The sequence below is a fragment of the Urtica dioica genome, chromosome 8 (assembly GCF_054948205.1).
Source record: "Urtica dioica subsp. dioica isolate 48M chromosome 8, U.dioica_male_clone48M_v1_H2, whole genome shotgun sequence".
Classification (NCBI taxonomy): Eukaryota; Viridiplantae; Streptophyta; class Magnoliopsida; order Rosales; family Urticaceae; genus Urtica; species Urtica dioica.
The window spans coordinates 10,880,758-10,902,142 of NC_142763.1; the positions used below are offsets into that span (position 1 = coordinate 10,880,758).

The 21,385-nt window shown below is 39.8% G+C and overlaps 2 protein-coding genes across 2 annotated transcripts; one reads left to right on the forward strand and one right to left on the reverse strand.

The window, feature by feature from the left end:
* Positions 1-2,272: 2,272 nt before the first annotated feature.
* On the reverse strand, positions 2,273-5,172 carry CYP82G1 (cytochrome P450, family 82, subfamily G, polypeptide 1). Its single transcript, XM_089621804.1, has 3 exons — positions 4,598-5,172; positions 3,666-4,050; positions 2,273-3,063 (listed from the first exon to the last, which is right to left on the reverse strand). Exons 1-3 carry the CDS (start codon positions 5,155-5,157, stop codon positions 2,449-2,451), a joined length of 1,560 nt encoding a protein of 519 aa, XP_089477930.1. The 5' UTR covers positions 5,158-5,172; the 3' UTR covers positions 2,273-2,448.
* Positions 5,173-16,888: 11,716 nt separating this feature from the next.
* On the forward strand, positions 16,889-19,570 carry LOC149388047 (ER lumen protein retaining receptor family protein). Its single transcript, XM_089624496.1, has 6 exons — positions 16,889-17,246; positions 17,736-17,935; positions 18,326-18,466; positions 18,591-18,671; positions 18,739-18,866; positions 19,400-19,570. The coding sequence occupies exons 1-6, from the start codon at positions 17,021-17,023 to the stop codon at positions 19,437-19,439; spliced, it is 816 nt and encodes a 271-aa protein (XP_089480622.1). The 5' UTR covers positions 16,889-17,020; the 3' UTR covers positions 19,440-19,570.
* Positions 19,571-21,385: the final 1,815 nt, after the last annotated feature.

Sequence of the window (21,385 nt, forward strand, 5' to 3'; positions counted from 1 at the left end):
ACTACAAAAAGAAGAAAAATAAAACAATTCAACGACAATGTTGAGAAGAGTGATGAGCCCAGCGGGGCTGTACGAATTCGTCGACCAAGCTCAGTTTGGCGTCGGAGAAGAGGCGATCTTCGCCTCCGACGAGTTTCGAATGTACGCGTAGTGTCCGTACCCCCACCGCAGCGAGAAGGCCCAGCGTCGGGACCCACGCCTACACCGCCATGGTGTGCTTGTTTTTCATGGTTTTTGGGTGAATCATCTCGTCAAACATGTATAAATGTACATCTTCTGGTACGTCAAGTAACATTTTTTTTCGACGAAGTTGTTTGTTTATAAATACCTTATTCATTTAAATCAATTCTTTTCTGAGTTGCAGGTGAAGGTGATAGAGAAAATCACATCTCTCTAAGTTTTGCTAAGAGAAAATGTAATATATTCATTTTTAATATATTAATTTCTGAATTAAAGATCTTGTTTTCAATCATGTTAATTTATGTTAATTCTATGTTTGATATTTGTACAGGAATTAAAGATCTTGTTTTCAATCATGTTAATTTCTGTTAATTCTTGTTAATTGCTGTTGACAATCTGGTGTTGGTCCTTTGTATTTAATCTGTTTGTATCAGTAAATCGCAGACAATAAATTTTTTTTGCCTATTTAATTTGATTGCAACGTAAATTAGATGTTAAATTAGAGATTTGATTGAATATTTTTCACTCATTGATTCATGTGTGGAACGATTTCAATCCTGATAATTAACGTTAATATCTGTTAATTGCTGTTATGTAGGTTTTTGAACGATTTCAATCCTGTTAATTAACGTTAATATTTGTTAATTAACGTTAATATCTGTTAATTGCTGTTAATTGACTTTGTTTTTGAATTTTTTCTCGTGTGGTGTAGGTTTAGTTGCGTGTTTGAAAGATAAGCATTTATCACGGTGGATTTGTCAGATATGCATTTATCACGGTGAATCTGTTTTAGTTGGCATTTATTCACGCGATTCCAATTTCATTTCTTTCTTTTTTGGACGCGAGAATCTTCCAAATATTTTGATTTGATATTATTTAAATGAAGGGCAAATTTTATTTTTTTACTGTTAATGTGGTATATTGGCTACACATTAAAAATAAACCAAAAGTTGGCTATTTTGACTATTACAACGTTTGACTTTGCTATTTTGTTCGGGCTCCCTAAAATAAATATGGTTTAGTAAATATGATTTCTCTGGATTTTGTAATGTGAGGGAACTCCCGCCCTTGTGCAGGAGATCATATCGGTTGATGTCATCTTTGAATGAGATGTTATGGGGCCTCTTTTTCCTCTCCGTCATACTGATATCGGGGGCGGGAATTTTTTTTCAAAAACCTTGATTATTTTTAAAAATAACTATAATAATAATAATAAAAAGTCTATTTGATAGATTTACTCTAGTCGAATTTCCAAACTAAATTACCCCTATGTCTATGACAAAAGTTATCTATTAATCTATGTTTTTTTTTCTTTCTTTTCTCGTACGAATATTGTGAAAAAAATATGTTTTCATTAACAATTCAAAATAAATTATTTAAACATTATAGTAATCAACTAATTTATATTTACACATAATGAACAACAAATGACTATTGTATATATGGGCCTTTAAATTTAAGTTTTGACCTACTAACACCTATCAATTTAGATTTTGTATAGATAGGCGGACGATAATGTCCTTGTCGGCCGACCTCCCATAATCCTAAGAATGAATGGCCTCGATACAAATTTATTCCATTAGGGCACTATCTCCTCGACACTCACTGCAAAGGCGTCCAAGCTTTTGTATTAAAATTCGATGTGCTTGAAGTCTTGAACACAATGACAGACTTAGGAATTTCAGACATGAGGGGTAAATTAAAAAAAAATCAAGGTTGACAAGTTTAAAAAAAATTAATTAAATTTGAGCTAAAAATATAAATGCCTATAAAATTTAGAGTAAAAATTATAATTTTCAAAAGTTCAAGAGGGACATTTGCCCCGCTCGTCTGCTTAGTAGCTCCGCCCATGCTTAAACTAAAAGGAAGAGTTATCATCACAAATAATGATTACATTTGAGATTTGAGAATCCTTACATGTAAAGGACAAACTTGAAAAGCCAATGTCTTGGAAAACGTTGGGAAAATGAGGTGAAATGAAATTAGCATGTAAGTATCGTTTTATTTTCTTAGTTTATACATGTAAACTTATTTTGATTAATGTTTCATAATTTTTTTACACTATGGTTAAAACACTGTTAACACAGTGAATAATCATTAAATATTAAATATTTCATTAAAAAAATATATACATATTCATTAGACTTAACACACTATTGTACTCTCATAATTTTATGAGCACAAATTCATCAGCACCATGGACATTACTTCAGTTTATTTAATATATATAGCTTATAACAACGTTGCACATTTATTTACATGATGATTTCACACGTAAAGATGATCAGGAAGGCGAGGAGAGAGAAGGAGTTTGAGAGGATTAAGCTTGGGCAAAGCGATTCCTAAGCCTTCTCTCATATCCACGGCTTTGCCATCGTGGGTCCTCATATCAAACCCCTGAACCAGCCTCGCCAAGATCAGCTCCACCACGAGAAGCCCCAGACCCCTTCCGGGACAAGATCTCCGACCCGACCCGAACGGAACGTACCCGAAATCGAACCCCGCATCAATCCCTCGGCCCAAGAACCGCTCGGGCCTGAACTCGTTTGGCTCGGCCCATACTCGCGCGTCGCGCTGGATCTTCCAGATGTTCACGATCAGGCGCGTGCCCTTGGGGACGAAGTGGCCCGCCACGTGGCAGTTGTCGGTGGCCACGCGCGGGCCAGCGAGTGGGCCCGGAGGGTAGAGCCTGAGGGTCTCTTTGACGATGGCTTTGAGGAGGCTGAGGCTCTCGAGGTCGGACTCTTGGGCCCACCGGTTTGGCCCTACGTGGCGGTCCAGCTCTTGTTGGGCCGATTTCAGGACGCTTGGGTGGTTTAGGAGGAGAGAGATCGCCCATATTAGAGTCACTGACGTGCTCTCTGACCCTGTCAGCATTAATATCTGTGTCCAACACCAAGACTTTCTTAAATGTATGACTTAATTTATTATCAATTTAGTACACATCGGTATAATATTATTACATTTTTCATCAAATTTTAATTTTAATTTCGTTGACAAGTGAAAAGAAGAAAAAACAGATAGCACCTGAGAGTTTTTTTCTAGGGAAATTATACAAAATAATCATTTGAAACTTATTGATTAGCAAAATAGTCAAAGTTTTAACTTTTTATTAAAATAATCAAATTTACGTTTCTAATTATTTTTTTTACACAAAACATTAAAATTATTTACGATTATTATAAACAATTTATCACTTTCAAATAAATTAATCTTTGGGTCAATTTTTTTTTAAACCAAATTATTGCACATTTTGACTATTTCACTAATTTTAGATAAATTTTGGCTCTTTTGCAAATCAATAACTTTAAATTTGCTATTTAGCTACTTTTTCTTTTGATAAAAACAAAGCAACCAAAAAAATTCAAAGAGTAAAAATTGTTTAAATATATAGACAAATTTTGAAAAGAAAAAATTATATCAAAATCAAATAGTGGAAGGAATATTGTAAATGAAAATTATAGCTAATAAAAAAAAAGGCTTACAAGAGAAGTGGCTTTGACGACAGTGTCGCGGGGATAGGCCGCCAAGGCTGGGTGGTCCTCTTGGAAGGTCTCCAACATGGCTCCCATCAGATCTCTCTCCTGACAAGCTCGACTTGGGCGGTGCTGGTCAAGCCAGTTCCGGAGCACGAAATCCAGCTCTCGGAACACCCTCTTCATGGAAGCCACGTGGCCGTGCACGTCGAAGGGCTCGAGCCACGGCACGGCGTCGGACCACACGAAGACGCCGCTCAGATAAAGCGCCTCCTGGATGGCCTTCATGAACCGCCGCTTCAGAGATTCCCCGCTTTGTTGCCCCACCACCAGCCTCGCGTTTATCGAGAACGTTGCTCTCTCCAACTCTTCCCCCACGTTCACCTCGCCGCCGCTACAGATATACAAACACCAAAAACAACGCATTAATTAATACCCGCTTCATTTCCTTACATATATGTCTAGATATATTCGGTGTGTAACGTAAGTACCAAGTCTCAATTTTTTTTTTTTTTTTGTGTGATTAAATTGTTTGAAAGTGTTATATTACAGTGTCAAAAAATTTAATGGTAGTGACAAATTTATACTTTTTCTATGAATAAATGGAAAGATATGCTAAAAATATTTTATCGACAAACTCAACTGAGCTTTAGAACACGTGTTCGGCAAGAGATATATATGAAGCGCTAGAGAGATTAAAAAAAATAATGGATCTAGTGGTTAAAGAGAACACAGGGATTATGACAAATTTTAGCTAAACCGTAAAATGAAAATGTAAACTCAAAACCAAGGAAAATGAGTAATAGTTTAACGAAATATAGGGGAAATCAAAGGTAATTTATTTTAAAATAATAATAATAAAAAATTAATGGAGTATATTTGTAGTCTTTTTACATGAATATTAAGACACATGAAAAAGGTCAAAAAAAAAAAAAAAAAACCTCTGGCAAAGTTTGTGGAGGCGTGCGACAAAGGAGTCGATCTCGGACACTCTGGCGGCGGAAGAGGAGTGGAGGCAGCGGGCGGAGAGGAGGTGGAGGACGGCGAGCTTCCGGGCGTTTCGCCAGTAGTCTCCGTACGAGGAGACGGCAAAGGCGGCGCCGCCGTAGCCGACGTACTTTCCGATGGCCGTGGCTGGGCGGTCCGCGAAGAGCCGGTCGTTGGTGGCCAGGCAATCTCGCGCTGGCTCGGGCCCGCTCACGACGAGGGCCCGCTGGCGGCCCAGCCTGAGGGAGAAGACCGGGCCGTGGCGGTCCGCCATCGCCCCCAGGGTCCGGGCCACCGGGTCCCGCCCGCCCAGGAGGTGAAGGTGGCCGATCACCGGAAGCCGCCCCGACGGCTCGGGGGTGGTTTTGGAATATTTATGTGGAGATGATTTGTTTGTTGTTAATACGAGTTTGAAAGAAGCGTAGACAAGTGTGGTGGTTAGGCTTAGGACAATTATTATTTGAAGAACGACTACTACTAGGGTTTTGGGATCAGAGGAAATAATGAACTCCATGATGCTTGTAATTTGCATGGGAGTGTTGTTCGCGGTTGGTAGGTTTATATAGAGAGACGAAAATAGGATTTGATTGATTTATTTATTGTTTAAGACGCATACAATGAGGACGTCATTTATTAAGAGACGTCGCAAATAGCCCTTTCATGGATTTTAGTAAGATAAGAAATATTTCTAATTAGTGTGTACTATAATGTATCTAATTAATTTGAGTGTGGAGTAATAACTGTATTTTAAATGATTCTTCATACACATGATCGTGAATAGAATGGTTGTAGATCTACAAGCACAAATGCGTTGATTTAATTTGGTCTAATTATTGAAGTCCACCGTTATAATTATTCCAAGGCCATTAAATTTAATAATTAAGAGAATATAATATATATATATATATATATATATATATATATAATTAGAGAAATCGGTATAAATAATCCTTAAACAATCATATTAGTAAACATTATGCAAAATAGGAATTTGAACTTAATTTACTTACAAAATAATCAAAGTTTCAAGTTTTCAACAAAGTAGATAAAATTACATTGTAAAAAAAAAGTACACAAATACTAATTTTTTTTACTATTATGATAAGCAATTTATCCCTTTTTAAAAAATTAATCCTATGGTCAGTTATTTTCAAACCTAATTATGGCATTTTTTAGCTATAATGGGCGTGTTTGGCACAGCTTTTTAAGCCTGTTTTTGTTGTTAGCAAAAATCAAACTGCAATCTTACTGTTTGGTAAAATAGTTTTAGAAAAAAATTCAAAAACGATTTTAAAAATTGTACACGAGTCACAAAAACTACGAATCTTAGCTTTTAGAAAAAGCGTTTTTGTATTTGATATAAAATTACTTTAATATCCTCACGTAATTATCCATAGCATTGTTAAACATTTATTTTATGTCTATTTTAGTCTTTTTACTATAATATATTTATTTTACCAAACGCAAAATCAGCTTTTGTTACCAGCAACAACTGTTTTGTAAACAGCTTACCAAACACCTGTCAGTTTAAAAAAAACAGTCTAAAAGCGTTTTTTTTAAAACAAAGCTATGCCAAACGATGCCATTATTAGACAATCTTTAGCTATATTACAAATTCATTACTTTTAATTGATTATTTAGCTCAATCACCCTTTTAAATGTTTATAGATTAATTTTTTCTTTTGTTTACTATTTTAAGTTTTATTTAACTTTATGTAATTTGAAGTTTCATTTAAAAATAGTATTTCAACTAATTATCACGATTTAAAAAATAAATATAAAAAATAGCCCCTATATTATAAAAATGATACACTTAACAAACCTTATTCTGGTTATTTTCTCATCAGTTTTTATGATGTAAATTGTCCACTTTAGAAAATATTTACTTTGTTATTGCTTCTCTAAATATGTCTATTTTAATATTTCAAAGATAGCTGTTTCCCAACAAGTTCTGTGTTGCGCGTGGTGTTTTTTTTTTTTTTTTTGAAGCTAGCAGGGGAATTACCACTAGGCTATCCTAAACATATTCTAAGTTGATAATATATGTTTTACTTAATTATTTATTTGCAAAATAAAAAATATTCGGTATTACTCTCACGTAAACGGTGGAGATAAATCGTGCCTTTCACTTCAATCCGATACGATCATGATTCATGCATATTCAAAGATTGATAAAACTCTATACGTTAGTTTGTGGACGTAGATAAATTTGAGAATAGTGCAGTCAAACGACAGCCACAAAAAATCAATACTAGCTATGTGCGCCACGTGGTTCTTTATGGACGAATAAATTTGGGAACAGTGGAGACAAAACGACAACAACCCAAAGAAATTAACAAGTCAGTAGTCGGCTAGGAATTGATGAGACGGGCCCGAATACAGAGAACTCATATTTATTTGACTTTGAAATAAATATATATTTAGTGTTATCTCTACTTTTAATTTGCTAGAGTCTGATTTTGCGACCAGAATTCATATATATTTGACTTTGAATATATCCTTAGTGCTGTCTCTAATTTCAATTTGCTAGGGTCTGATTTTGTATCCCATTCGCTACACGCAGGCACGAAGGCAGGTAAGAGAATAGCTCCCACTCAATTTTTAATTATTTTTTGAGAAATTGATCATTCCATTATTATCATTTGATAATTCAATTCTCATTTTCAACCAAAATTATAATTTAGACAAATCTATTGATAAACTCGATATACAATAACAAAAATATTATCTTCCTTTTTTTATTCTCTCTCTCTCTCTCTCTCTCTCTCTCTCTATATATATATATATATATATATTGTGTTGGTGTTGGAATCGGCGAGTTTGGAGACGGCGATGGAGAGAGCGACGCGATCGAGATGAATCTCCGACATGAGAGTAGAGCGGCGCTACAGATCTGGACGTAGATCTTCCCGGGGACCTCCGCGACGGCGAACTTCTTCCGTGGGAAGAGGTTGGGAGCCATCGCCGCCACCGCCACCGCCCCCGTCCAGGTTTCGTAGCGCAAGGCGGAGCCCTGTCCGGTGGAGCAAAGCCGGGCATGCGGCGGGAACGGCAGAGCAGCGGCATCGATTGAGAGGAAGACAGAGAGCTTTCAGTCCCACGGTTTGTCTGTGGCGGGGGAGGGGATGGAGGCGGAGAGAATGGCAGAGTTGGCAGCAGAGAGGGCGAGGAAGGAGTGGTCGAGCTTTCCCCATGATTTGGACCAGAGAGTGTTGCGAGCGATCTAGAAGGATATGGCGACGATCGGAAGGTCGAGCTTGTTGAAACCATATTCACAAGTTCCTCACTTTACATAGAGATGCTTACCATCATTGACCTTTTTATTCTTCTCTTTTTGTCATATATTGGCTAAGTATAAGAACCAAAAGAGATCATATGGCGAACCACTCAAGGACGAAAGAGCTCGCCACCACCTATAATCGCTCTCCTAGGAAACTTAGGAAATTTTGGTCATTTTAGGTTTGTCCCCATCCGCCTTGATTTCTTTGTGACTGAAGGAAGCCGTTGCTAGCCTCAAGACTATCCCTCCAAAGAGTTTTAGAAGTGGAAGTCATGTGGTTTCCGAACCCTCGGTGATTCTAGTCCTCGGATCTAAGAGAGAAATCTCGCCCTCACGACGTGTTGAAGCCATAATCCTTGGTGTGATATACGTCGCAAATGTTGTGCGAAAAACCACATTAACAACATGAAACCCAAACCGGGATAGTGGAAGAAGACTAACCCATCTCCAATCCAAAACAAAACAAGTTCGACATGGCACCACAACTGAAATATGAAAGTACCAAACAAAATAACACTAAAATAAAGAAAAACGCATAAATTAAAATTTGCGTCCTCGACAACCCAAAATCCTTGGATATGTACCTCATCCACCTCCCACATATGCCAATATTCTGTTACCCAAACTGCAATCTTAACTTTAAATGAACTCTAATCAGTTCACAGCCAATGGTCCATGCCAAAAGAGTGGTAGAGTTGTTGCACAATATCAGCATCGTCAGGGAGGAACATGAAATCAAGATCGACGAGATCGGAAAACAAATCGGGTATCTCATCGGTGAAGGCAGACCCCACCATTGACGGCCACCTAGAACAGATGAAGACCACCAGAAAGGGTGTCGTTGGATCTTCATATCTTCGACCAAAAAAAACACCCACGATAGCTAATAATAAGCGCGGCCATGAAATAGACCATCGTAGAAGACAAAGACCAGAGAGAGGAAGATGAAAAAAAAATCTGGCTAGTGAAGGAGATGAGGAAGAAAAAAGGTTAGAGAGAAATAAATAAAAACATGAAGACTCCACCCAGGACGGAGCTATGTCGTTGGTCAGCCCAGGGCAACGTCCGATACCCAAGGGGAGCGGCGGCCGAAATGGGTTAAAAAACACTAATTCCTTTTAACCAAATTGAGAGAGAAAGCAGTGGAAACGACTCGTTGTTGTAAAATTGAAGACTTGAGTCTTCGAACAATTATGTACATTTGTTTGTCATATTCTCAATAATATCACATACCAAAAAGAAAAAAAATATGGCCCTCGATCGATTCCAATCCAAGATGGCAACGGAAATCCCACTTGCCGCCAGGATCTCCTTCAACATGTCGAATTTTGGTATAGTTATTATCACTATTGTCCACCATCTTCGTAGCGTTGTAAATTAACACCTTACCATTTTTGGGGAAGCCATTCTCGGTACCACGATCGAGGGCACTTGAGCCTCCACGAGGGACTACATGTCTAGTCTTATCAATGTATCGGTGTCCCAAGGAGAATGGCTCGGAAACATAGTGGAGGTGACAGGTTAGGGGCAAAAAGCATAAAGCTCTACATTTATGAATGGTTTGTTTTTGTAATTAAGCGTGAAAAACAGCACGATAGTCGTTCTCACACACTTGATAGATAATTGTTGAGGATAACATCATGGTCTTATGCTTCTCAGGGTATCAACGCTAGTGTGGTAGATTAACCGAAAATTGAGTGTCTTGCTTTCATGGATTCATATATGAAGTCTTTTCACTCTGTCGCGATAACAAGAATAAAAATAATCTGATTTGTATCTTTATAGATCAGAGAGCTTAATGGCATAACAAGCACAATAACTTCATTGTAGAATGATATTTCAACATCTTCAACTATTCTGACTTAGTGACGGTGACTTTGAGATTTTCATGATGTCGTCAATTCTAGTATATTCGTATCTCTACACCTTACCTTAGTACTTCCCTTCATGACAAATGAGGTCAAAGTGGACGTCTTGAGCACAGGCTTGGAGAAATCGTCGGGGCCGACAAGTTTCACAGCGCCTTTGTGGTATGGCTGGAAGCCACATGGTGAAGTTTTTCTTCATTTTCTCAACATTCAACCTTTGTGAATTATTTTAATAAGAAATTGATAGCTTTGATCCCAAATCGTTATCTTTTTTCCCATTTAACTGTTAAGAATATTGTCCACAAAAGGGTATATTGAAAATTACCCCTAGGTAGCTAAAATAAATATAAAATAAGTGAACATTATTATGAACGATCATAACGCTTATTTTAAAAAAAATGCATAACACTTTTATCACACCCATATAAGTATGCGCTAACTTGATAAAGATATTATATAGAGATATGGATATCCATCACGGTAGAATGCTAAAACTTTGTTGGTGATTAATCTATGCATTGGTAGCTAGATATGATATCACATACCTGGTCCATATAGGCTATAGGTTCGCTTTGGTGAGAACATTATGTGCAAATAGTTTGTACACGACATGGATTGAATTCGATTAGATATTATATTTAATGAATTGTTATGACACACTATCAAAGTCATTATGATACACTATATGGATTAAATTTGATAAGATATGGTATTTAATGAATTGTTATGACACATTATCAAAGTCATTATGATAGTCACAGTGAAAATTGATCTAAATCATGTGAACATGGACTTCAAGGTTGCTTTGCTATGAATTGCTTCACGATGTGGAAGACCCATGACGAACGAAAGCACTCACGAAGAAGATTGTAACTAAAGATGGGGAAAAGATTAATCGGTTAAATCTTTAATTATTTTAGATGGTTAATTATTTTTTCATATATTTTAACTAAGTTAGGTAGTTTGGCCAATGTGTAAATTTGCTTCTTTTTTATTTATAAACACAAGGTTTTCGTTTGACTTGAGAGAAAAAATTGAGACGTTATTCAAATTTATTGAGGGAGTATTTGATACACCCTGCTACAAGAAGTATCAGATAAACCTCTTTGGAGTGAGGCAAACTCCAGAATTCTCTATTGCAAAGCTTCTTTACAAAAAAAAAAAGAGAAAACCCAAAACAATTCATTACCCAAAAGACAAATAGTCTGATACCTTTCTCTTCCCCTTGTTCCCTTACATTCTAACAGAATTATTACATCCACCAATAAGAAAAGAGCAGATAAAATCTTCTAGAACATATGATGCATCAGCAAATGTAATCCCTCTGCCAAATGGGTTTCTTCGTCGCACGCAGTCCACGGCCCAAAGGTACTGGGCCCTCCTCGCCTGCTACCTGTTCGTCATGTGGGTTGTTGGAAATGGGCTCTTGTTACTGGGCTTGGGTATCTTGAAGGATCGTATCATCCCCGCCTCCATCGAAAACCTCCTTGTCCTCAAGGTGAAAGTCGGGGTAAGTGGTGCAGAAATCCGTGAACGATTCCCACGAAGCCTCTTCCAGGGGGGCGTCTTGCCACTGCACCAGAACTTGCTGCTGGGGCTGGCCTTGCACAAGAATCGTGCGGGTGGAGCAGATAGCCATCGGGACTTCCACTGGCTGGTTATTGATCGCGGCTTCCGGAAGATCACGACCGAGAGTGGTGGTGGATCCGCGGAACGGTCGGAGCACGGAGATGTGGAACACCGGGTGTATACGACTACCCTCCGGCAGAGCAAGGCGATACGAGACCTCGCCGACACGCTCGACAACTGGGAACGGCCCATAGTATCGTTTAACCAGTTTGTGATGACGTTGCCGAGCCACCGAAATCTGGCGATACGGCTGAAGTCAAACAAAGACGTGGTTGCCCACCGCAAAAGTGAGCTATCGGCGATGGGTATTAGCTTTGGCTCTCATTCGTTGTTGTGCTGCGAGGAGATTCGCCTTGAGTGAGCGAATGAGGTCGTCGCGGGACGTGAGCTCGTCGTCGACTGCTTGGATTGAATTAGAGCCCCGCGTGTAAGTCGGAATGAACGGTGGAGAGCGGCCGTACACAGCCTGAAACGGCGACATCTTCAGCCCGGAATGGTAACTAGTGTTGTAATGTAGCTCGGCCCACCCGAGAAGCGACACCCACGCCGTCAGTTTGTCTTGAGTGAACGCTCGAAGGTATTGCTCGAGGCCCCGATTTACCACCTCCGATTGCCCGTCCGTTTGCGGGTGGAAAACGGTACTCATGGCAAAGGTGGTGCCACTAAGCTTGAACGATGCCTTCCAAAAGGCACTGGTAAAAATAGGGTCTCGGTCCGACACTATTGTTCGGCGAAAACCATGGTTACGCACCACCGTATCAGCAAATAACTCCGCCACTCGAGCTGCTGTGAATCCTGTAGGCAGCGGCGCGAATCGTGCATACTTGGTGAGACGGTCAACGATGACCATGATAACCGTCAGTCCTTTAGAAGGAGGGAGACCTGTTATAAAATCCATAGTGACATCTTTCCACACCGCCTCGGGAATCGGGAGAGGTTGAAGGAGGCCTGTCGGCACTTGTGTCGAATACTTTATCTGTTGACAAAGTATGCATGCAGCGATGTGATCGGTGACGGTTTGGCGCATATGCGGCCAGAAGAAGTTGGCCGAAAGACGTGCTAAGGTGCGCTTGATCCCAGCGTGACCGCCGCTCGGTGTGTCGTGAAACTCGCGGACAAGAATAGTACACATCGGTGAAGTGGAGCTAAGCACATAACGACCTCGGAAAAGCAATAGGCCATGGCGGACTATGAAAGAAGGGGACAACGTCCCGCTTTCAAATTGTCGGTGTAGATCGAGGAGGTATGGGTCGTTCACGTTGGCACTTTGGAGTTGTGGCATGATGTCGAATGAAGGGCCCGAGGTAAGTGGTAACAATGTGGCATCGGTAGTCAGGTCCGGCATTGTCCACTCAGCTGGAACTCGGGAAAGAGCATCGGCTGCTCTATTCTTGACGCCTGGTTTGTATTCGATCCGAAACTCAAAGCCAAGCAGTTTCCGAACGTACACTTGTTGGTCCAGTGTTTGGATGACTTGTTGAAGTAATTCTTTGATGCTCCGATGGTCGGTGCGGATAACAAACAGGTGGCCCAAGAGATATTGACGCCATTTCATAACCGCCTCTGTGATGGCATGCAATTCCTTGAGGTAAGCCGAAGAACCCTGGAATTTCGGACCCAATTTATTGCTGAAAAAGGATAATGGGTGTCCGTTTTGCATCAACACTGCTCCAATCCCAACGTTTGATGCATCCGATTCGATGACGAACTCACGCGTGAAGTCCGGTAGGCGCAGAACTGGAGCACCACACATGGCGGTCTTCAAGGCCACAAAGGCCGCCTCGGCGACGGGAGACCACTCAAACGCGTCATGTCGCAGCAAGTCTGTCAATGGCGCTGCGATCGAGGCATAACCCGCTATGAACCGGCGGTAGTATCCAGCAAGGCCGAGGAATCCGCGAAGGTGTTTGATGGTCGTGGGCCTCGGCCACTGTGTCATGGCCTCGAGCTTGGCCGGATCGGCGTGGACTTCCTCAGCGGATACAATGTGATCGAGGTACTCGACGGCCGACTGACAAAACAGACACTTCGAAAGCTTCACAGAGAAATGGTTAGCTTGTAAACAAGCGAACACCGTCTCGAGGTGAGCGACGTGTTTGGCCAAGGATGAGCAATAAACCAAAATATCATCGAAAAACACGATGACGAACCTGCGGAGGTGCTCGGCGAAGAGTCGATTCATTGTAGCTTGAAACGTCGATGGCGCGTTCGTGAGGCCGAATGGCATGACAAGGAATTCGTAATGCCATTCGGGCGTACGAAACGCTGTCTTGTGTGTGTCGCGGTGGTGCACTCGAATTTGGTGGTAACCGGCTCGGAGATCGAGTTTGCTGAAAATCGATGCTCCACCGAGCTCGTCGAGAAGTTCGTCGATGGTGGGAATCGAAAACTTATCCTTCACGGTTGCAGCGTTCAAGGCTCGGTAATCGACACAAAATCGCCACGTGCCATCTTTCTTCCGAACGAGGAGGACCGGCGAGGAAAATGGGCTTTGGCTAGGGACGATGATGCCTTGGTCAAGCATCTCTCGAATAAGCTTCTCCATCTCGCCCTTCTGAAAATACGGGTAGCGATAAGGCCGCACATTAACAGGTCTCGTACCTTCCACAAGGTGAATTCGGTGATCGATCGATCTGGTTGGTGGTAGGCCACTCGGAGGTTGGAAGATATCGTCAAAACGATTTAGCAAAGTCACGATCGGAGGTGGCAATGTGCTGGCCAGGGATGAAGGTGGGTTCGTCGATGGCATGGGTGCGACGGGTTCGGCTGACAGTGTGAACAACGTCACAGAATCTCGGTCGTGCGCTAGTGCACGGAGACAGTGGAGCGATATGAGGGACGGTTGGAGGCGAGTTTCACCGTGGATGACCACCGGGGCTCCATTCCACGAGAACTCCATGGTGACAGCGGGGTAATCGTGAGTCACCCGACCAAGGCCTTCGAGCCATGGGTATCCCAAGATCACATCAGGTCCTTCCACCGCAAGCACGTAGAGATCGACAGCGAAGTGGATCTCCTGAATGCACATCGGAGTCCCCTCACACACATATTGGCACAATAGGGTGGCACCGCTTCCCGTAGCGACCCGGAATCGGGGAATCGCAGTAAGTGCGAGATTGAGGCGCTCGGTCAAGTCTGGTTTGATGAAATTATGCGTGCTACCATTATCAATGAGCACGATGAAGGAGTTGGGCCCGATGGAACCAGTAACTCGGAGAGAACGACCCTGGTTGCGGTGGCTTGTGAGGGAGTGCAAACTGGAGATGTCACCAAAGATGTCGTCCACTGGTTCCTCGTCAAAAGAGGCTGGATCCGAAGCATTGTCCTTCGTTGTATCGTCTGTGCCGAGGAGAACGAGGCATTTGCTCTGACAGCGGTGGTCGGGGCCATACTTCTCGTCACACGAGAAACAAAGACCTTTGGCTTGACGGTCACGCATCTCGGTGGGGCTAAGACGGCGAACAAGGAGGTTTGGGTGAGTGGTAGCCGAAGTGAGAGGTGAAGGAGATGAGTTGGGCGAATTAGGGTTAGGAGTGAGGTGGGTCAGATTAATGTTAGGATTTGGAAATGATGACTGTTGTGGGCTATAACGTGGTATTGGGCTTGAAAAAATAGTGTTTGGGTTGTGGTTTGGGCTTATCTGGGAGTGATGACTAGGCTGGCGAGACCATGGTTTATCAGCTGCTTCGAAACGCGCGGAGTAGGCGCGTGCCATGGAGAATGCCTCCATGAGCGTCGCTGGACGGTGGAACTGCAATTCTCGACTCAACGCTGGCTTCAGACCGGTGACAAAGAAGCTAATGAGCAGCGACTCCGAGATCCCGCTGACTTTGTTGAGGATCTCCTCGAATTGAGCTTGGAACTCAGCCACGGACCCTGTTTGGGTAAGTTTCGTCAGCTTCCCTTCGTGGTCCTCGAAGATCGACGAGCCGAATCGCTGCTTGACGGCTGCGAGAAATAATGGCCACGTCGTCAACAACCTGTTCCTCTGCGCGAATTGAAACCACGCTGCTGCGCGCCCCTCGAGGTGAAACGCAACGATCTGAAGTCGGGCGTCTTCCGGTGTACCGTGAAAATCAAAGAAAGCTTCAATTCGAAAAAGCCAATCTGTTGGATCGTCACCTTCGAAGCGTGGAACGTCAAGCTTTAGACCCCTCGTTGCAGAAGATAGATCTGAGATGCGGCCAGGCTGGTGTGTTGCGGAATTGAGTGGCTGGGAATGTCCGCCAGTGGTGGTGGACCTGGAAGAACGGGGCTGGTGGTGGTAGATCTCATCTCGGAGATCGGTGATCTTCGATTCCATGGCCAATCCTTGCTACTTCATCGTGTTGTGGAAGGAATCCGTCTGAGAGTCAAACTTGGCGTTCAACGTCTCAAGCTGAGCCTGCATCGCGGCGAGGACGTCGGCGAGTTCCATGGAGGCGAGAAATGAAAGAACCAATGATACACCCTGCTACAAGAAGTATTAGATAAACCTCTTTGGATTGAGGCAAACTCCAGAATTCTCTATTGCAAAGCTTCTTGACAAAAAAAAAAAAAAAAAAAAAAAGAGAGAAAACCCACAACAATTCATTACCCAAAAGAAAAATAGTCTGATACCTTTCTCTTCCCCTTGTTCCCTTACATTCTAACAGAATTATTACATCCACCAATAAGAAAAGAGCAGATAAAATATTCTAGAACATATGATGCATCAGCAAATGTAATCCCTCTGCCAAATGGGTTTCTTCGTCGCACGCAGTCCACGGCCCAAAGGTACTGGGCCCTCCTCGTCTGCTACCTGTTCGTCATGTGGGTTGTTGGAAGTGGGCTCTTGTTGCTGGGCTTGTGTATCTTGAAGGATCGTATCAGTATTTATATTTGAATAACTTTAAGGCGTATTGGTACCTAATTAAGTACACATGGATTACTTACCAAAAGCACCTAATTATGTTTTCAATATTGTATATAAGAGATTTGATAATATATAATTAATCCTTATATTTGGTCATAGAAATCTCAAACAATATCACGAAACCCTTTCAAAAGGCAAGAAAATAAGATACAGATCAAAAGTAGGAAATTTAGGTCAACCTCAAAGTTCAAAAACAGCTTATTTTGCAACCAAAACCCAGCAGCCTCGAATAAAAATCCATAAAAAATACGAGAAAATGCAACAAATAAAAACCATATCTTTCCTCAAAAAAAAAAAAAAAAACCATATCCAATCGCATCACATCTTATCATATAAATTAACCAACAATAAATTAACCAACAATAAATTAACTAACCTACCCATTGTTCTCGTGTATTCTTTTCTTACACATAATATCAACAAATCGGCAACAACATAAATACATTGCCACGTAATATTAATATAAAATATCATTACACATCAAACAAACGATTGCATGCCCGATTCGTGTCTATCTCGAAAATCGGAATTTATTTTATTTTTTTTCTTAATTAATCAGTCTCTCGAGTACAAATTTTTCATTTTTTCTTATTGTCAAAACACTTATCCACGTTTCATACTCGAGTCATACAAATTATTGCCAACAATTATTTCTGGTCTCTCTCACTTTTTTTTCCTCTCTGAATCGTTTTCTGAGTAAGAGAAGATGGGACGGAAGAGAAGTTCGCCGGCAAACGTGATCTTTGGGTGGCTGAGAAGCCAATCGGTGAGAGTGAAGGCCCTCATCGGAGCAACAATCGCTCTCGTTTCTCTGGCCACTTTGTGGCTCACAGTTCACAATCGCAACCACTTCTTTGTCGCCTCCGAGGCTATACATTTTCTAGGGATTATGGTCCTGATTTACAAGCTCAAAACCCAGAAGACTTGCTCTGGTAATTAATCATAATCATATCTACCAAATTTCATACCTGTTCTGCTCTAAGTCTAACTTGATTGCGATTTGGGATTTCTATGAATTCTGATCATTGTAAAAGGGCCTTGGAACACCGTGGTTATTTAGATTTGATTATATTCTCTGATCATTGCATTGAGTAGTGTGTATAAGATTTGATGAAATGAATTGACTCCCATGTACTATTCACCCTTATGTACTAAATTTATATAATTATAAAAATAATCATCATTGTGCACAAACTTATAACTTTTGTTAGATTACATTTTATTAGGTATAGTGCTCGATATTCTATTAAAAACATGTTTGTTTACTCTAAAAAAAAAACTAATTACCAGTTAAGACTCTTGTTTGTTTTGATTTCTAATCCTTAAACATACACACATATACTCTTGCAGTACTTCAAAAAGGATATGTTTGACACATATTTATTTACATGTGACGATTTTGAATTTTGTATGAATGACAGGCCTGTCGTCGAAGTCGCAAGAACTCACAGCAATATTCTTAGCAGTGAGGCTGTTTTGCAGCACAATAATGGAAGGAGACATTCACACGCTGCTCGATTTCGTAACGCTCGTCTCCACAGTTTGGGTCATTTACATGATCCGCTTCAGGCTCAAGTCAACCTACATCAAGGAGCTTGACAACTTTCCCTTGTACTACGTGGTACATTTTACATTCTTTATCTAACATATGGTCTTTCACAATTTTCTTTGTTATGTGTCACTTTTATTTTCTCTATTCAGTTTCCGATCAATTCACAATAGGACGAGTAACGTATTATAATCTTATCCATTTTGTTCTGTAGCTATATAACCTTATCGAAATGTTGAAATTGCAGTTTAGCCAGCGTCTAGGTAGTCATTGGAAATTAGTCACTCCTATTATTAACCAAATTGTCACGTCGTCAAATTGACTAATTTTCAATTATTAACCAAACTTTTGCTGAAACGTCATCGATTATTTTTTTAACCCTTATGTACCAAACTTTTGCTTAGTTATAACTTTGTTGAAATGTAATCAAATATTTTTTATTTATTTAATTTCGATGTTTAGCTCGTTCCGACTGCGATTCTTGCCGTGCTGATCCACCCGTACACCTCTCATTTCTTGGCGAGCCGAATTCTATGGGCCCTCGGTGTGTACATCGAAGCCCTCTCGGTGCTGCCTCAGCTTCGCATGATCCGAAATGCCAAGGTACTCTATTTTTCATACCTTTGTCTCTTTTTTTTTTCCACTCTCTACTTGCTATAAAAATAATCGTCGAGATTTATGTTTTTCTTCTTGTACCTATTTTTTACGTTTTTATAAACCCTTTTAGATGGTTGAGCCTTTCACCTCGCACTACGTCTTTGCACTTGGAATCTCGAGGTTCTTGTCGTGTGCACATTGGATTATTCAGGTAACTCCGATTACTTCAAGTGAAAAGACAGTGGAATTGCTATTTAATTTTTGTTATAAATGTATAGATCTATGAAACTCGAGGGAGATACTTGTACCTTGTTGGTAGTGGGTTCTTTTGGTTAATGGCGGTGTTTCTCTCGGAGATGGTTCAAACGTTCATCTTGACCGATTTTTGTTACTACTATGCCAAGAGGTAATTATTCTTTTTTTTTTTTAATTTATTTTACTCTTCTTTAGCAAACGCAAATAACCATTAACTAAAATAAACGGAATAAATTTGATAGAATTACACTAATTATTACCAATTAAAATTAAAAGAAAAAGTAGCTAAAACAATCACTTACTTGGCTTTCAAAATTTTGAAATTTCGTAAATTGAGGAAAATTACTCCTACACGAATATAAATCAAATCAACTAACCAAAAAAAAATTAATCATTTAAAACTTCAAACCTCCAAATTGAACGATAGTACAGTTTACTAAAATATATATTGGTTAATATCAATTGCAGGAATAAAAAAATGGAATCGGAATGTAAATTTTGAATTATTAATTACCACATCATAAACATTGGCTAGTTTGTTTAAAATGTTTTGTCTGTGTAGTTTTTTTTTACTTTTATTTGTATAAATACTTCTGTATTTGTTTGTTACTAATGCTAGAATTAATCATTTTTTTAGGGACTGCTAAAACTAATCATTGTCAATAATGCTTTTGGATTTTGCAGTTTCATGGAAGGCCAGCTTGTAATGAGAATGCCAATTTAGAAAAGGAAAAAAAATCCCGAACTTTGTAGGAAACAGTGTTGAACATACAATTTGTTTTCCTGAGATCAATGTCTGAACTATGAAGATCTTCTGGACTTTCTAACTTAATGGCTTGCATTTGTCTTCTTCTCTTTTTTTTTTCTTTTTTTTTTATTTTTTTTTTTATATCAGAGGAATTCGCTTTTACTTTCTCTGAAGACCAGTTTACAAAATGTCATAATAAACGAAAATTTGATTTCCAAAATGAAATGGCGTAATTTGAAGCAAACACATAAATACATAAACAAATTAATATTAAAAAGAGTAAAATTGTCGTGGGATGTGAATCTGACAGTCAAGAGCAGATGAAACAAAAGCATGGTAGTTGGTCTATACAACACCAAAATTTTATGGGTGTTTTTTTTTTTTTTTTTGTCAATAAACAAGTTTTTTTTATGAGCTACAGAATTACAAATTCGGGTTTAAAAACCACAAAAAACAAAACTCAAAACTAATACGAAAAATACCTTCTCACAATTGGAACAATTAAAGCTTGTAAAGCACGTCTCAAGTGATTACGTAAAATACCTCCAACGCGGCAACGAAGCACTTCTAGCCAACAGTGTCGATTGTTCCACCCCACACTAATGGAGATAGCGCGTCACCAACCCGGGGGGCTTCATCGAGTTTTCTGCAAAACGAAAGGTCGGATCGGGAAATTTGTGTAAGACCATATGTACCACGTAGTACAAGGGAAAGTTGTCAAGCTTTCTACATAGCCGATCTAATTTACGTGACAATCACATCATATTTTTTTTTTTAATCCCAAATATACTATTGGACATTTTTATTTATTTTAAATTATATCTAGTAGTTTTTCTTTTATTTACCAATTAACGGGTTTGACATTGGATTCTCTTTCGATAATGCAATTTAAATATCCCGTTCTCTCTCCTATCTCCATCCATCTTCTCTTTCTCTTTTTTTTTCAAATCGCTTTCTTTATCTCTCTCTTTCGGCGGAACTCATTCGTCGTCTGGCGGAGACGTGGAGGCACCGCACATCGAGGACGCAGCCAGCAGGACATCGTCGAGCGTCGATGATGCGCGCGTGGCCAGATGTGGGTTCCGTACGACGGTGGACACAAAGAAGAAGGCCGCTTGAAGGTTCTACGCAACGGTCTGTCCATATCTGGAGGTCACATCTAGATAGCCTTATTTTTTTCTTGGATTTCTTATGGGAGTATGGAATTTTTATAAGGTCCAGTGGATATATAGCCACATGAAACATTGAAAATTGTCATATAGCCAACGTTTTGTATATTTTTGGTAAATAGCTAGCAGTAATTATTTACACTGCTGAAAGTACATAAATACCCACCGAAACTTTCCGCCTCAAATATGAATAATTGCTGGTATTTACGTATTTTCAGCAGTGTAAATTATTGTTGGCGACTATTTATAAAAAATTTATGATAACATTGGTTAACTAGTCATTCATTTATTTTTGGTGGCTTAGTTAGCTAATAATTTGATTTTTTTTTTGAAAGGAATAATTTGATTTTTAGAAGTGCATTTGTGTATAAAAATTAGGCAATTAGTTAATATAATTGGCTAGATTTATTAGGCAGATTGTTGGTGATTATTTATAAAAAATTTACGAAATGTTAACTAACTAGCCATTCATCAATTTTTTGTGACTTAAGTAGCTAATTGTTTGATTTTTATAAGGAGAAATTGCCCAATTTACCACCAATTTCATAACATTTTCCCATTTTCCACTAAAAGACTAATTTTTCCCAAAATGCTACCATCTATGTCAACAATGTTGACATCTATTTTTGTCATTCACTATGAGATGTCAACATTGTTGACATCTATGTGAACAATGTTGACATCTTGGTGGCATTTTGGGAAAAATCAGTTTTTTAGTGAAAAGTGAGAAAATGTTATGAAATTGGTGACAAA

Coding starts and splice junctions, on each gene's coding strand:
- CYP82G1 (XM_089621804.1), bottom strand. CDS start 5,157: ATGGAGTTCATTATTTCCTCTGATCCCAAAACCCTAGTAGTAGTCGTT. Junction 4,051..4,597: donor CTCCACAAACTTTGCCAGAG/GTTTTTTTTTTT, acceptor GTATATCTGTAG/CGGCGGCGAGGTGAACGTGG. Junction 3,064..3,665: donor TCGTCAAAGCCACTTCTCTT/GTAAGCCTTTTT, acceptor TGTTGGACACAG/ATATTAATGCTGACAGGGTC.
- LOC149388047 (XM_089624496.1), top strand. CDS start 17,021: ATGGGACGGAAGAGAAGTTCGCCGGCAAACGTGATCTTTGGGTGGCTG. Junction 17,247..17,735: donor AACCCAGAAGACTTGCTCTG/GTAATTAATCAT, acceptor TATGAATGACAG/GCCTGTCGTCGAAGTCGCAA. Junction 18,467..18,590: donor GCATGATCCGAAATGCCAAG/GTACTCTATTTT, acceptor AAACCCTTTTAG/ATGGTTGAGCCTTTCACCTC.